Below are 15,988 nucleotides of genomic sequence, written 5' to 3'. Positions count from 1 at the left end.
AACAGCTACAGTTTCCTTCTCCTTCGCACGGCTGTATGTCCACCACTCTGCTTATACTTACTGGTAATGTGGTCATTTAATGGGACCACTAGAGCTAATAGAAAGAACTTTATGTGACACGAGGACCATCCAGCACAGGCTGTAGATGACGAATGACAGAAAAAAGGGTGGAGATTGGGAGGGACAGGAGCACATTGTTGTCTGAGAGAGAGAAAAGCCAGTGGTGACAGAGCACCGCATGACACCCAGCTCCACAGGGCACCTCATGGAGTCCATGGCCGTGGTCCGGGCTGCTCCAGTATCTTCAGGGGTGAGGAAGGCTATGGTCCCGGTGTGGCTGGGGGCTGGATGGATAGCCAAACAGCTGCTGGTACAGTACTTTCAAGTACTACAGAATGGCTATTTGATTCCTACATCCATAAAATCTGAAAAACACTGCCAGAACTTAAAGACAATTCTATGGCTCACTCACTTGCTCTGTTTCATACACACAAACACACACACACACACACACAAACGTTCCCCCTAGTGGCTCACATCCATCATCAGTACCAAAAGAATTTTAAATTTACAATTATTATTTAGCACACAGTAAGCCCCTGCAATGCATAGAGCCGTAAGCCATCTACAAAACTCAATTCAAATTACAAAAGGGATACAAGAACTCATCGATTAAGTCAGGCGAAGCCCAAAGTAGATGTGAGAAATATTTTACTCTTTTCTCCCATAACATTCTTTCCCCAGGATCATAAATCTCTGAGCGTTGACTTTTCATCTTTAGAAAGTGAGCGTCATCAGGGCCAGAAAATAAATCACTTTTAAAATAGTCATTCACCGTGGGCAAATACAAATATAAGCCAGGCAGATGGTGAAAAGCTCATTTATACTGGTATAATTTCATAGAACTAGGCAAGCGAGAAGGAAGCAGAGGGAGCTGTGAAATTTAGGGCCATGTTTAGAGGGTGAGACTAAGTACCCCCAAACAACAGAATACTAAAACTTTTCGTACCACATCGCCACAATCTCTTCAACTCTTCACCTCTGGTTCAGACCTGACTTTCTCCCTTTGTGGCAACAAGAATGAACGGAAAAGAGAAAAGGGGAAAGAGGAGGGAAAACCCAGATTAAACATTGCAGGGCTTTAAGCCCTTTTCATTCACCAGTTTCAAAGCGCTTAATCCCTCGAGTACTGCTGCAGGATAGGAGAGATTATACCACCTGGTGCTTAGTTTTTTCATATGGCTCCAGCTCACAGTTGGCAAATCCAAGGTGGCTACCTCCCCAGCACTCTGGTGGGTGTTTACGTCACAAAGCCACACAGGCCTCGGGGGAGGGGAGAGAAGGAAGGCAACACTGTGAACACTCCTAAGGCCACTGCCAAAGACTCTCTCAGTCCTCAGTCCAGTGTCAGAACCCATTAAAAGCCCCAGCACATATCCTACTGGCCATAGCAAAGGCATGATTTCAGACCTTCCACTATATTCCCCTCCTCTCTTATAAAAACAACACCCACCCAAGAAGCAAAACCTTATTATCAACCCACAAAAAAGGAAGAGAGGAAGAGAAAAGCAATGGAGGAAAGAAAAAATCCTTGAAAAATGAGCATAAGCTGAAATTAATCCCCCAAAAGGACACAGAAAAATATACTATCATGCCTTGTACTCAGCTCATGAAAGCTGCCAGAAACCAAGTCGAACAAGTTCTTGAAAAACGTGTGCAGGGCTCAGGCTTGCGTGTGATGATGACACTGTGAGTTGCTAAGAACGAGAAGGAAGGAGGGCAGAAAGATGCTGTTTTGCAAGACAGACAGGAGGAGCTCTTAACCATAGGAGGCGGTATAGCCTACGAGATAACCACAGAAGCACATCTTCAAATTCCACGTCATCTCACAGATGGTCGTCTCAATTGCCACGGGCCATAGGTAGATCCACAACCACATGACACCAGGACCTACATAGTCTTAGGGTACTAAGCGTAGAAACGTCACTTGGCTAGGAGACATTTCTCTTGCTGCTAATCTCATGATATACAGAATAATTATAACTATTATGAAACATGTACAGAGCTAATAAACTGGGTTATGAAAACCTGCTAAACTAAGGGCGGGCTCCATTCAATGCCCACTATATAATAAGAGCTCAATATCTGCTGAGTGAATAAAGTAATTGCGTAGATAAATCATCACTGTCTTACTATACTGGAGCACAGAACAAACTGATGAAGGAGCCGTGTATTTTTAAGTATAAGAACCGTCTGGCTCTTTCTGATTTTCAGTGAGTCCTGAGGGTCTGATAGCTAGGAGGCATATCTTCTACATTTGTCTGAAGGATGAACTACTTTCCCTCCAGACCAACAACAGTCAGAAGAGAAAAAGAAAAAATCCAGCTAATCAAACCACTGGTTATTCCTTTAGTGTGAGGATCTAAATGGAATGTCTTCAGCAGCTCTTCTAAAAGATTATAGTAAGAATTCTATCCCATGATCAGGGACCCTCCCACAAAAATAATTCCACGTGTAACTACAACCACTTAGCATCTGTTAGATAGCTGATCAAGGCCACTGATGAGGAATGGACCAATTCACAGAAGCATCTTCTGCCTGGAGAGCTCCAGGACAGTGGCCATGGATGCATCTTTCATCACAGCAGCATATGTAAGTCATAGGCCACTCAATAGGTTAAACTTACTTCTACTGGAACTCCCGGAAGCCATAGGGAGGAGCACAGAGATGAGAACAAGAGGGAAACATGCCCTTTAGTCATGAACACTACCAATGAACTTCATCGTTCACATTCATTCATTACATACTGCTATGTGCGTCATACTTTCCTAAATACTGTGGAGTTTCCAGAGAAGAATCACACATAGTGTCTTCCCTCAAAGAATTAGGTCTATGAGATGAAACGGTCAGGTCAGAAAAGTCTTGTGGGGCTGAAGATGACCCCTGCATGAAGAAAACCTACTTGGGGTAGATCAGGGGTACAGCAGACACAATCTACCACTACCCAAAAGCCAATACCCTCTTTTCTCTTGCTGACAAAAACCCAATTCTGGTCTCTCTGGGATCTGAGATCCCTTTGATCTCAGGTAAGGCATGTTCCATAGACAGGGAGGGTGGCTCATGAAAATCCAGTGACCCACCACCACTTATGGGTCTTGGATGTGTGTGATCTAGTTCTGGCTGTGAGATAACAGCGGGAGTGTACTAAGGGGCTTCGCTTCCCAAACAAAAAGTGTCTTTTTTTTTTTTTTTTGAGACAGAGTCTCGCTCTGTTGCCAGGCTGGAGCGCAGTGGCGCGATCTTGGCTCACTGCAACCTCCGCCTCCCAAGTTCAAGTGATTCTCCTTCCTCAGTCTCCCAAGTAGCTGGGATTATAGGCACCCTCACCACGCCCAGCTAATTTTTGTATTTTTAGTAGAGACAGCATTTCACCATGTTGGCCAGGACGGTCTCGATCTCCTGACCTCAAGATCCCCCTGCCTCGGCCTCCCAAAGTGTTGGAATTACAGGCGTGAGCCACTGCACTCGGCCTCAAAAAGTGTCTTGAGAAGGGTTCCCATCCTTTCTTTTAAAGGATATGTTGTGAGGATGCAATATTTAGGATACAGCTACGATACTGTCACCATGAAATGACAAGCATAACGATAAACAGGAGGAGGAATGGAAGAAACTTGTATCTTTGAGGCCATCATGAGTTGCTGCGCCAGACCTGGAAGCACCTACTTCCAGAATTCTTTTGTGCAAAAATTTATTATTACAATTATTATTATTATAATAATTATTATTATTATTTTCTGAGACTGGATCTCACTCTGTTACCAAGGTTCGAAAGCAGTGGTGTGATCACAGCCCACTGCAGCCTCAACCTCCCAGGCTCAAGCAATCCTCCCACCTCAGCCTCCCGAGTAGCTGGGACCATCAGCACATACCCCCATTGCCTGGCTAATTTTTATATTTTTTTGTAGAGACAGGGTCTGTGTTGCCCAGGTTGGTCTTGACCTCCTCGCCTCAAATGATCCTCCTGCTTTGACCTCCTAAAATGCTGGGACTGCAGGTATGAGCCACCATGCCCAGGCTTCAATTTATTACTATTTGAGTATTAATTGTAGGGTTTCCTATTATTTGCATCTGAAAGAATCCTACCCAATATAGGAGATGGTGCAGTAAGAAGGAAAGAGCACTAGCTTGGGAGAAAGCAAGTCCAGATATCAATTTTGTGCCAACCTAAGTTCTGTGATGCTTGGCAAGTTAAACCACCACTCCAGTTTGGGGAGTGGTCATTTGACTCCTAAAGACTATTCTAAGATTTAGTGAATCAAAGGTCATGATTCAAAGGGAAAAAAAAAAGTCTATTCTACAGATTCTTGGAAGGAGATATAGTCTGTTTGATGATGAGAGACGAGGAGTGGAGTGTGGAAGGACAATCCTATCACCCACAAAATTTACTTATAACAGATTTTAAACTTGATCAATGATATTTCCTATGCAGCAACCATTTGGAATTAAACTCTGTGAGGTTATCACAGGATTCAATAAAGTGATTTTCAATCATCCTAAGTCAGTGATAGCTGCCTCACTCCTCCAACTGTTGACCACAAATAAATATGTGCCACATGTTTCAAAAAAACTTACAAGACTGCAACTTGAAAAGAATTATTTAAAGGATCAAAACAACATATTAACCTTGCTCATCTCTAAAAATCTATCACCATCCCACACCGGATACATCCGCAACCAACATCTACCTATACAATTATGTATCATGGGGATGAAAAATAAAAAAATGATAAAAATGTGTTGAGGGGATTGTACTGGCCAGGCTTCAAGTTGAACATCAGAGGATTTCAAATGGACAGCTTTATGGGTTGTTAAGTAGTTCAAAAGTTCAGGGCTAAAATGATGATTCAACCAAAAGCATGAAAATTCTTGACACAGAACTCAGCTAAATCTTTTATATCAGTCTCCTTCCTTTAGTCTTAAAACAATTTTTCTTCCTTTGGAAAGGGATGATTAGGACATGTTTACTTGAAAATTCAGTTATGCAATTTTTTAACCAAAGTCCATTTAGCTAACTTATATGCTGATATAGTACTCAGTACATAAAGACATTATAAGTTTTTCTACACCTGCTAGATTTGTGGGGGTATGGAGTATGTGGTCTCTTGATAGCATTGTTGCCACTGTAATCCAGACAACTAACTAGGCAAAGCTGCTAACTGGGACAGTCAACACGGGATGATAAGAGCTGACGGTGTGCTCTTGAGGAACAGGCTTAAAAACACTCTGCTTACAGTCTCCAGGGGTGGGGCTATAGTCCTGATTGTCCTAAGGCCAGGGGTAGGTATCTGGGCACCAGATATTTACCCTCAAACAATTAACACAAGATTATTTTTCATTGCTCCCCCTTTCCAGCTTACCCATAAAAAATGTGAGAAAGTTTTTAAGGTTACCAAATGCTTTTCAACTAGTGAATGGATAAACTGTAGATCCCATGAGTACTATTCAACGCAAAAGGAATGCATTAGTATGATTCACATAACATGGATGAATCTCAAATGCATTACACTATGTGAAGGAAGCCCTACTCAAAAGGCTATATCCTGCATGATTCCATACACATGACATTCCGGGAAAGACAAAACTATAGGGACAAATAATAGATCAGTGGTTGCCAAGGGCTGGGGAACAGATTTGACTGTAAAGGGACATGAGGAAATTTGGGGTCAGTAGAACTGTTCTATACAGGTTGTGTATCCCTCACCTGAAATGCCTGGGAGAAGAAGTGGTTTGGATTTTGAATTTTTTTGGATGTTGGAATTTTTGCATTATACCAGTTGAGCATCCCAAATCCAAAAATCTGAAATCCAAAATATTCCAAGGAGCATTTCCTATGAGTGTCATGTCGGCCTTAAAAAAGTTTCAGATTTGGGGGCATTTTAGATGTTGAATTAGGGATTCAGATTTAACTCCGATCTAATCAGATTCTGAATTCGATTTGGATTAGGGATACTACTTTGATTTGTGAAGACTGAGAACCTTTCATTTTAAAATGGTGAATTATATTGTTGGTGAATTATGCCTCAATAAATCTGACTTTTAAAAAAACAGTTAAGGTTTTATTGCTCAGATATGTCCTCTGGAAGGTGGGTATGCATGGTCATGTGTGAGCTCTGTCATTCAGGATGGGTTTACCTCATTGCCCTGGGCTCTCCTGTGCCAAGAGCCCGACCAGTCACAATGGGTGCAGAAAACAGAAACCACTCCAGGTGTTGCAGTCAGAAAGGAATTTGATATGGGAATTAGGTGCCTATAAAATTATTTAAAAGGCTGGAGGAGCAGACATCAGGGGCCCCATTAGACTTTTCTTTTTTGGAGGGGACAGAGTCTTACTCTGTCACCCAGCCTGGAGTGCAGTGGCACAATCTCAGCTCACTGCAACCTCTGCCTCCCAGGTTCAAGTGATTCTGCTGCCTCAGCCTCCTGAGTAACTGGGATTGCAGGCACATGCCACCACGTCCAGCTCATTTTTGTATTTTTAGTAGAGAGGGGGATTTACCGTGTTGGTCAGGCTGGTCTCAAACTCCTGACCTCGTGATTCACCCAACTCGACCACCCAAAGTGCTGGGATTACTGACATGAGCCACCATGCCCAGCACGCCCCTTAGACTTTTAAGTTCAAGGTCACAACAATGTAGGTGGCTGTGATTCAGAGGTCAGAAAGCTGTTGCCACACCCATGGAGGTGGGACTAAGGCCTGGAACTATGAGTGTGGCCACCACAGCTGCCTCTAAACACTCCAACCTCCACGCCACTGCCTGCCAGCAGCATGAACAGAAGGAACTTGGTCTTCCAAATCTCACACAAATGCAGGTCTCCCTGTAACGTGTTCAGAAATCCGACTGTAAGAAAGTCTAGGACATGTAGCTGTTAGGTTTCCAATCTCTCCAATTGAGAAAGTAGAAAGAAAGTTAAGAGAGTGGCCAGGCGTGGTGGCTCACGCCTGTAATCGCAACACTTGGGGAGGTCAAGGCGGGCAGATCACGAGGTCAGGAGATCGAGATCATCCTGGCCAACATGGTGAAACCCCCGTCTCTACTAAAAATACAAAAATTAGCTGGGTGTGGTGGTGCGTGCCTGTAATCCCAGCTACTCAGGAGGCTGAAGCATGAGAATCGCTTGAACCCAGGAGGTGGAGGTTGCAGTGAGCTGAGATCGATTGTGCCACTGCACTGTAGCCTGGCAACAGAGGAAAAAAAAAAAAAAAACTCAAAAAAAAAGAGAAAAAGTCAAGAGAGCTTGGTCCACAGTCTCTACTCCAATCACCATCCTTCCTGTCGTAAAGTAAGGCATACATGATGAAGCGACACACGGAAAACCTTTTTCCATCTAGACTTACATTTCAGATGGTGTTTTTCGTTGAAAAATTGTTCTACGAATAGGTAAAACCAAGATCCTAACTCATTTCATTATGGAAGAATATTTCATTTTCACATTTAGTTAGTTCTAGCCCCAGCAGAATAAAATTATAAGATTACTACATTTTATAACAGAGCCGATCACAGCTCTCTTAATTCATGTATTAAATACATACAGCTCTTTGAGCTTTTATTCTGCTGGGAATTAAACAGACTAAGCTTCAAAATGCATTACTGTTTCACATGTAGGTTATTTTATGGGAAGCCAGAACCAGCAGAGGGGAGCTACCTTTGGTATCCCACTCATCCCCTCAAAGACCTAACATGTTCTAAACAGTAAACCAGAAGACAATAGTTAATTTAGCTACATGACCATAATAACCACAATTCTGAAAGTTAGTTTCCCAACGACCACTCACATAAGCAACTATATTTTCTAGATCAAAAGCATTAAAGACCTGCTCATAAGGCATTTTTAACCTTTAGGAATTTCGCTTCATTCTATATAGAAGTTATTCCTCCACAATGTACAGAAAGGAGGCAATAGCAACAATTTTATTTTTCTGACAGAGAAACTATTGTGTGGATGTCGCCACTTTTTGAACTATTAAGCCAAAAAAATGTGGCAAGGCACAATGGCCTAAGAAGAAAAATAGTGTCCAAGCTCTACTAGCTGTTTGGGTTTTGAGAATCATCTGCCATAGCACTCACTGGGAAAAATGAGGGGGAGTCTTTGCAAAAAATTCTCCCGTCTCAGAAAACCACCAAAACACCATTCTACTCCGTAAGACCTTCCCTGCTACATGGAATCAAACAAAATCTTACCTTGCTCTGACAAAACAATTCAGGAAAAAAATGACAACCAGAAATTAATGTCTGTCTCCCTACCTTAATGAAAAAAGCTCTGGCTAGTTCTTCTTCTTCAGGATATATTATTTTTAAAGTTGAATTTGGGAATTAGTTATTTCTTTTTCTCTTTTTTGTTTTTTTTTTGAGATGGTGCCTTGTTCTGTCGCCCAGGCTGGTGTGCAATGGCGTGATCTTGGCTCACTGCAGCCTCTGCTTCCCGGGTTCAAGCGATTCTCCTGCCTCAGCCTCCAGAGTAGCTGGGATTACAGGTGTGCACCACGCCTGGCTAATTTTTGTATTTTTAGTAGAGACAGGGTTTCACCATGTTGGTCAGGCTGGTCTCGAACTCCTGACCTCGTGATCCACCCACCTCGGCCTACCAATGTGCTGGGATTACAGGCGTGAGCCACCGCGCCCGGCCAGGAGTTAGTTATTTCTTACAGATAATCGTATGCAAATTTTTTTTGCCAATGCTACTGACTGGTGAGGTAAAGTGGGCAACAACTTTGTGTAAAAAACAACAGACTTGGCCTCAAACCTTGGGGGTCAGAGGGAACACCTATCAGAAAAACACAGAAGAAACACTAAGGAGGATTTACAAAGTCAGAAATAGTACGAGCCATAGTAAGTAAGTTAGGTTTTGCGCAAGAATGCTGCTAGAAATAAGGATCTAAAAAATGATCACTGAAGATCTAATAACTCACTTCTCTACCATTCACATGGTTGCCAACTTACCTTCTAATTCACTTACACATCAGCTGCGTGGGTTTCTAGACACTGAAACTCCTTGTACATACAGAGCAAATGCCTTTCAAAAATCCACAGCCACTATTCACTTCATACCCTTCTAAAGCCCCTTAAAGACGCCCATGAAATATTTGTAGGCAGCCTAATCTGACTTTACGAGAGCTACGCTACTACATCACTGTCCAAGAATATAATCCTATGCTGCTTGGAGAAAAATTTCCATTGATAACCAAAACCATTTGATCAAAGACACTGCCTTGGGGCTTTCAACCTTATCAAATAGATTTTGTGAATGTTCTACAATTTTCAGGCAAAAATGATTTCAATGGAAATTAAGAACAACCTCTAACACATGGTTAAAGGAGGCCTCTGCCCAGTTCAAGAGACCGTATCAAGACTCTATCATGTGCATCAAAAGAACAAGAAAAACAAAAATGGACTCAGCACACAAAATAATATTGACAAAAGGAGACACTGCATTTCGCTCCCCTCCAGCTGCCACTTAGAGGCAGAGTTAGGAGAGCCGAGGACAGATGACAGAAAGTCCATGAAGCCTGTTGGAGCCTGGTTGGTCACCAGGATCTGCAAGGACTGCTCTCCTGACGAGGCAGTGCATATCCTCGGCAGCCTGAACCTGGGCTGCAGCTCAGTGCCCAAAAGGAGTGTTGGCCATGGCCCCATGGATCCCGGCCTGGCTCAGGAGCATGCAGGAATCGAGCATGTGAGGCAAGAGCTTGTATTAGCAGGAACCACACGAAAAAGCCATTATTCAGGGGAGCGACATAATATATTGTAACTGCTCCCATCATGTCAATAAGCATCATGTTAATGGGTCTGTTAGAATTTCTCCCACTTGAAGTTAAAATGACTCCTATTTCAATGAAAATAGGAGATTCCTCATTCGTAGGATCACAATTCACCCACAGCAGCTGCCGGACACAAGAACAAGAGAAGTGCCGGGCATGCACATAGCTGATTTTGTCTCTCCAGGCAATTCTTCCATTTTTTAATTTGTCTCCTCTTGAAACAAAGAGATGAGCAAGTTACAAATATAATTACTATATTTCTGAACAAGCGATAACACAAGCCATGAATGCACTGAGAGGACTGCACGCTTACCTCTGGCTCTGGCTGTGAGGTTTGTTCATCTTCAGTGGAGTTTGGTAAAATGGCCCAGGTTATGTTGGCACTGGCTGATGGCAAAGAGCCAAGTGTCCCATTTTTCAGCTGCTCTGTGGAATGTGACTTGGGCCCGTGCCATCCCAGGATGTTTTCTGAAATAAAGACCTAGAATGATGCCAAGTATTTTCCAAATTAAACATTTATAGCTCATGAAATATTCGTACCCACTGTCTAAAGAGACCTGCTTGAAAAGGGCATGATGTAAAACACAGAGGGCTTGTTTTGAATGAAGTACCAAGTGCAGATTCTGATCATCTGTTTAGGAACTAGTTTCTGTATAATATCAAGATCAGAATCATCGCAGGCTGTTTCACTCCCCAACAGTGGACAAAAACAATTGCTATTTACCAAAGCCAGATAAAGGTGTTTTTCTTGTCTGTTTTTTACCTTTTAAAAAATTTCTAAATATTCACAATGAAAAGTCAGATTCTATCAAAAATAGGCTGCTCAAAGTGGGGTTTGAAGTCCAAGTGACACAATGGCCATGGCTCAGAAAAGATGCCTGCAGTGTGAGCACAGGATGCCACCCCTGCCCTCAGACGTGGCTTGGTGTGGCAGATGTCAGGAAGCCCCATCACCAAGGACACAGGTACCCATTCCATTCTAGCAAGAAACACTTTCACAAATGGCAACCCGGCAAACCAAAAGCCATTTTTCGAATCCTCCACCAACCCCCTGTGGGGGGAGGGGAAGAGACTTTTACTCTGTTTTTTAAGGGTCACATATTATTGTAGAATATTTTATACACCTACTAATAGAAACAGGAGTAACCAGACGTGGATTTCTTTTTTAATACTTTCAGTTTTAGGGTACGTGTGCACGATGTGCAGGTTTGTTACATATGCATACAAGTGCCATGTTGGCAGAGGTGGATTTCTTTACCCCATAGCAATTCTGCCATTCAAATAAATAGGTCTCAGTGGGCACAGAGGCTCATGCCTATAATCCCAGCACTTTAGGGGGCTGAGGCAGGAGGATCGCTTGAGCCCAGGAGTTGGAGATCAACCCAAGCAACAAGGCAAAACCCTATCCCTGCAAAAAATATTAAAATAAGCCAGGCGTGGTGACACAAGCCTGCAGTCCCAGCTACTTGGGTAGCTGAGGTGGGAGGATCTATTGAGCCAAGGAGGTCAAGGCTGCAGTAAGCCCAAATCGCGCCACCGCACTCCAGCCTTGGTGACAATGCAAGACCCCATCTCCAAAAAAGGTAACAAAAAATAGGTACGTCTCAAGCTTAGCTGACTGACACTCTGTAGATTCTGTTCTAAGTCTAAGAGCAAGAATAATGATAAAGAAAAATTAGGCTAAAGTAGAGAATGACTCATGAACATTCAACATTTCAGGGTCTCAGATGTTCCATCCATAAAGCAATACTATCTGTCAGCCTTTTCATGAGAATTACTCAAAGAAAAGCCTACAGGTACCCCAGACTTTCCTGACGTATCCCCAGGGGAATCTGGTTGTCAGAGGCAGATGAAGACACCGTGTATGTGCGGTGCTTATGCATCTGTATGCTGCTGTATGCAGTATTATCCAACTCAAGTGTATTTTTATGCAAAAATCTTTTTTAATGTCAAGTGTTAGGTCACATAACTCTACTGTTAAAAGCCTCAAGTGGGCCAGACACGGTGGCCCACACCTGTAACTCCAGCACTTCGGGATGCCGGCTGAGGCGGGTAAATCACTTGAACCCAGGAGTTTGAGTCCAGCCTGGGGAACATGGCAAAACCCTGTCTCTACAGAAAATACAAAAATTAGCAGGGCATGGTGACATGCACCTATAGTCCCAGCTACTTGAGAGGCTGAAGTGGCAGGACTGATTGAGCCCAGGAGGTCGAGGCTACAGTGAGCCATGATTACACCACTGCACTCCAGCCTGGGTGACAATGAGAGACCCTGTTTCAAAATAAATAAATTAATAAAGGCCCCAAGTGGCTTATCATTACAATTGGAACAAAATCTAAGCTGCCTGGCTTTGCTCTATGACCTGCCCAGCCTCATTTTGTTCTCTTCTCCCCGTTGCTTAGTATGCTCAAGTCACATCAGTATATTTTTCCATTTCTCAAATGTGCCAAGTTCGTGACAGTCTTAGAGTGTTTGTGCATGCTGTTCCTTCCTTCCAAAGGGCTGTTCCTCCAGTCCTTCTACATCGGGGAGGAAGTATCCTGTACAGATCCAGGAGTCAGCTAAAATACCACTTGCTCAGAAAGGCCTTCTGGGACCTCCCTGGTCAAAACAGCACCCCAAAGGCACTCTCTGTCACATCGCCATTTGCTGTCTTCTCAGGACTTAGCACTGTCTGAACTCACTAACGCACTCATTCACTTGATTTTCTTTCCTCCCTGGAATGTCAGCTCCTTGAGGACAAGAACAATACCGCCCTTGCTCACAGCAGTGTCCCCAGAACCACGAACATGTTTAGCAAAGAGTGTACACTCAATATGAATGTGCTGTATAAATCAGAGATAGAAAATGTTAAGACGAGTGCACGTCATAGCCTCCTAAAAATTAAAAATTAAAAAATGGCCAAAAGAAAGACAGAGAATAGAATGGTGGTTGCCGGGAGCTGGGGAGTGGATGGGAGGGAATGGGGAGTTAACATTTAAAAGGTAAAGAGCTCCAGTTTTGCAAGATGAAAAGAGTTTTGGAGATTGGTTACACAACAATGTGAATGTACTTAACACTACTGAGATGTACACATAAAAATGGTCAGGATGGTATATTTTATGTTATGTGTACTTGACTACAATTTTTTCTTAATGGCAAAAAAACAAAGCATCCATATAGCAGCACTTCATGTTGTTTTTTAAAAGGTAAAAACTCACAACACTAAAACCAAAGGCTAAAGATGCACTAATACCAGAACTTGAGAGAAATGTCTGCAAATAACAAGGCAGATGGAGCTGAACTAAGAAAACCAACCCAGGATTCACGACACTACACTCTGCCATAAGAGAGGCGGACAGATACCTCTTACCTTTCCTGCTGACCAATTCCTGCCTCCGAAACCTCAAACTGGATTCAGATCTAAAATACCAAACAGTTGTTCTATAGATATAGGGCTGCTATTTTAAAATTCCTTGCTTTATTACACAAGCAGTAAACATCCTGTAGAGCAGTTAGGAAATCTTTTAAAAGATAAAGAAGTTTAGGTAACACAGTGAGACACTGTCTCTACTACAGAAAATTAACAAACTAGCCAGGCATGGTGGTACACGCCTGTAGTCCCAGCTACTTGGAATGCTGAGGTGGGAAGATCACTTGAGCCCAGGAGTCTGAGGCAGTAAGCCATGATCATGCCACTGCACTCCAGCCTAGGCAACACAGTAAGACCCTGTCTTTAAACAAAACGAAACACTAGGGGGAAGAAAAGACATCTGCTTGCCTAGGCAATCAGGACAAAGTCCCCTCCATTCTTCCCATACCTCAACTCTGTGTCTCCCTCCCCTCTATTCCAACATTATCCACATATGGCAACCTAGGGCACAAGAGGGCAAGAAGTAGAGTCTGAACTGGCAGTGGTATGCTGTATCTTGGGATAGACAAAGACCAGGACAAGACAAAGAAAGGTGGCAATGCATGCTGGGGAGCACAGCTTTCTGTGGACCCTATGGATTCAGAACATCAAACAGCCAGTGCATGAGAAAGATGCCCATCTCAGATCAGTTCAGCTGCTTTTAAAAAATGATCATGGGTTTAGGAGGCTGGATAGACCTGCCTCGCTTGGAGATGAAGGCAAAAATATTCTTACATGGAGTGAATAAAAAGGACTGTACAGAGCTTGGGGAAAAAAATATTCTCAAGAAGGCTAAGAGGAAAGAGATCCTGAGCAAGATGGCCGAATAGGAATAGCTCCAGCCTACAGCTCCCAGCGCGAGCGACACAGAAGACGGGTGATTTCTGCATTTTCAACTGAGGTACCGGGTTCATCTCACTGGGGCTTGTCGGACAGTCAGTGCTGGTCAGCTGGTGCAGCCCAAACAGCTAGAGGTGAAGCAGGGCAAGGCATCGCCTCACCTGGGAAGTGCAAGGGGGAAGGGAATCCCTCTTCCTAGCAAAGGGAAACTGAGATACACAACACCTGGAAAATTAGGTAACTCCCACCCTAATACTGCACTTTACCAAGGGTCTTAGCAAATGGCACAACAGGAGATTATATCCCACACCTGGCCCAGAGGGTCCCATGCCCACGGAGCCTCCCTCATTGCTAGCACGGCAGTCTGAGATCTAACTGCAAGGCGGCAACAAGGCTGGGGGAGGGGCGCCTGCCATTACTGAGGCTTAAATAGGTAAACAAAGCCCCCAGGAAGCTCGAACTGGGTGGAGCCCACCGCAGCTCAAGGAGGCCTGCCTGCCTCTGTAGACTCCACCTCTGGGGACAGGACATAGCTAATCAAAAAGCAGCAGAAACCTCTGCAGATGTAAATGACCGTGTCTGACAGTTTTGAAGAGAGCAGTGGGTCTCCCAGCATGGAGACTGAGATCTGAGAATGGACAGACTGCCTACTCAAGTGGGTCCCTGACCCTTGAGTAACCTAACTGGGAGATATCTCCCACTAGGTGCAGACCGACACCTGACACCTCACACCTCACACAGCTGCGCACACCACTGAAACGAAGTTTCCAGAGCAAGAATCAGACAGCAACACTTGCTGTTCAGCAATATTCTATCTTCTGCAGCCTCCGCTGCTGATACCCAGGCAAACAGCGCCTGGAGTGGACCTCAAGCAAACTCCAACAGACCTGCAGCTGACGGTCCTGACCGTTAGAAGGAAAACTAACAAACAGAAAGGACCCCCACACCAAAACCCCATCAGTACATCACCGTCATCAAAGACCAAAGGCAGATAAAATCACAAAGATGGGGAAAAAGCAGGGCAGAAAAGCTGGAAATTCAAAAAATCAGAGGGCATCTCCCCCTCCAAAGGAACACAGCTCATCGCCAGCAACGGACCAAAGCTGGACGGAGAATGATTTTGACAAGTTGAGAGACGAAGGCTTCGGTCAATCAAACTTCTCAGAGCTGAAGAAGGAACTACGTACCCGGTGCAAAAAAACTAAAAATCTTGAAAAAAGAATGGAAGAATGGATAACTAGAATAATCAATGCAGAGAAGGCCATAAACTAACTGATAGAGATGAAAACCATGACACGAGAATTACGTGACAAACGCACAAGCTTCAGTAACCAACTCGATCAAATGGAAGAAATAGTATCAGCGATTGAAGATCAAATGAATGAAATGAAGTGAGAAGTCTAGAGAAAAAAGAGGAAAAAGAAATGAAAAAAGCCTCCAAGAAATATGGGATTATGTGTAAAGCCCAAATCTACGTCTGATTGGTGTGTCTGAAAGTGAGGGGGAAAACGGAACCAAGTTGGAAAACACTCTTCAGGATATCATCCAGGAGAACTTCCCCAACCTAGTAAGGCAGGAAAACATTCAAATTCAGAAAATACAGAGAACGCCACAAAGATACTCCTCGAGAAGAGCAACTCCAAGACACATAATTGTCAGATTCACCAAACTTGAAATGAAGGAAAAACTGTTAAGGGCAGCCAGAGAGAAAGGTCAGGTTACCCACAAAGGGAAGCCCATCAGATTAACAGCAGATCTCTCGGCAGAAACTCTACAAGCCAGAAGAGAGTGGAGGTCAATATTCAACATTCTTAAAGAAAAGAATTTTCAACTCAGAATTTCATATCCAACTAAACTAAGTTTCATAAGTGAAGGCGAAATAAAATCCTTTACAGACAAGCAAATGCTTACAGATTTTGTCACCACCAGGCCTGCCCTA

The 15,988-nt window shown here is 43.5% G+C and overlaps 1 protein-coding gene across 2 annotated transcripts in view; it reads right to left on the bottom strand.

Moving 5' to 3' along the window:
- The window catches only part of OSBPL10 (oxysterol binding protein-like 10), a 409,019-nt gene that overhangs the window by 60,261 nt on the left and 332,770 nt on the right, over nucleotides 1–15,988 (bottom strand). For both annotated transcript variants that reach the window (XM_011985422.1, XM_011985430.1), the window contains one exon: nucleotides 10,131–10,285. In XM_011985422.1, coding sequence (XP_011840812.1) covers nucleotides 10,131–10,285 — 155 coding nt within the window. The remainder of the gene's footprint in view (nucleotides 1–10,130; nucleotides 10,286–15,988) is intronic.

Source organism: Mandrillus leucophaeus, unplaced genomic scaffold (genome assembly GCF_000951045.1).
Source record: "Mandrillus leucophaeus isolate KB7577 unplaced genomic scaffold, Mleu.le_1.0 Scaffold107, whole genome shotgun sequence".
Classification (NCBI taxonomy): domain Eukaryota; kingdom Metazoa; phylum Chordata; class Mammalia; order Primates; family Cercopithecidae; genus Mandrillus; species Mandrillus leucophaeus.
Note: the sequence above shows the minus strand (reverse complement) of the source record. Positions and strands in the feature narration are given on the sequence as shown.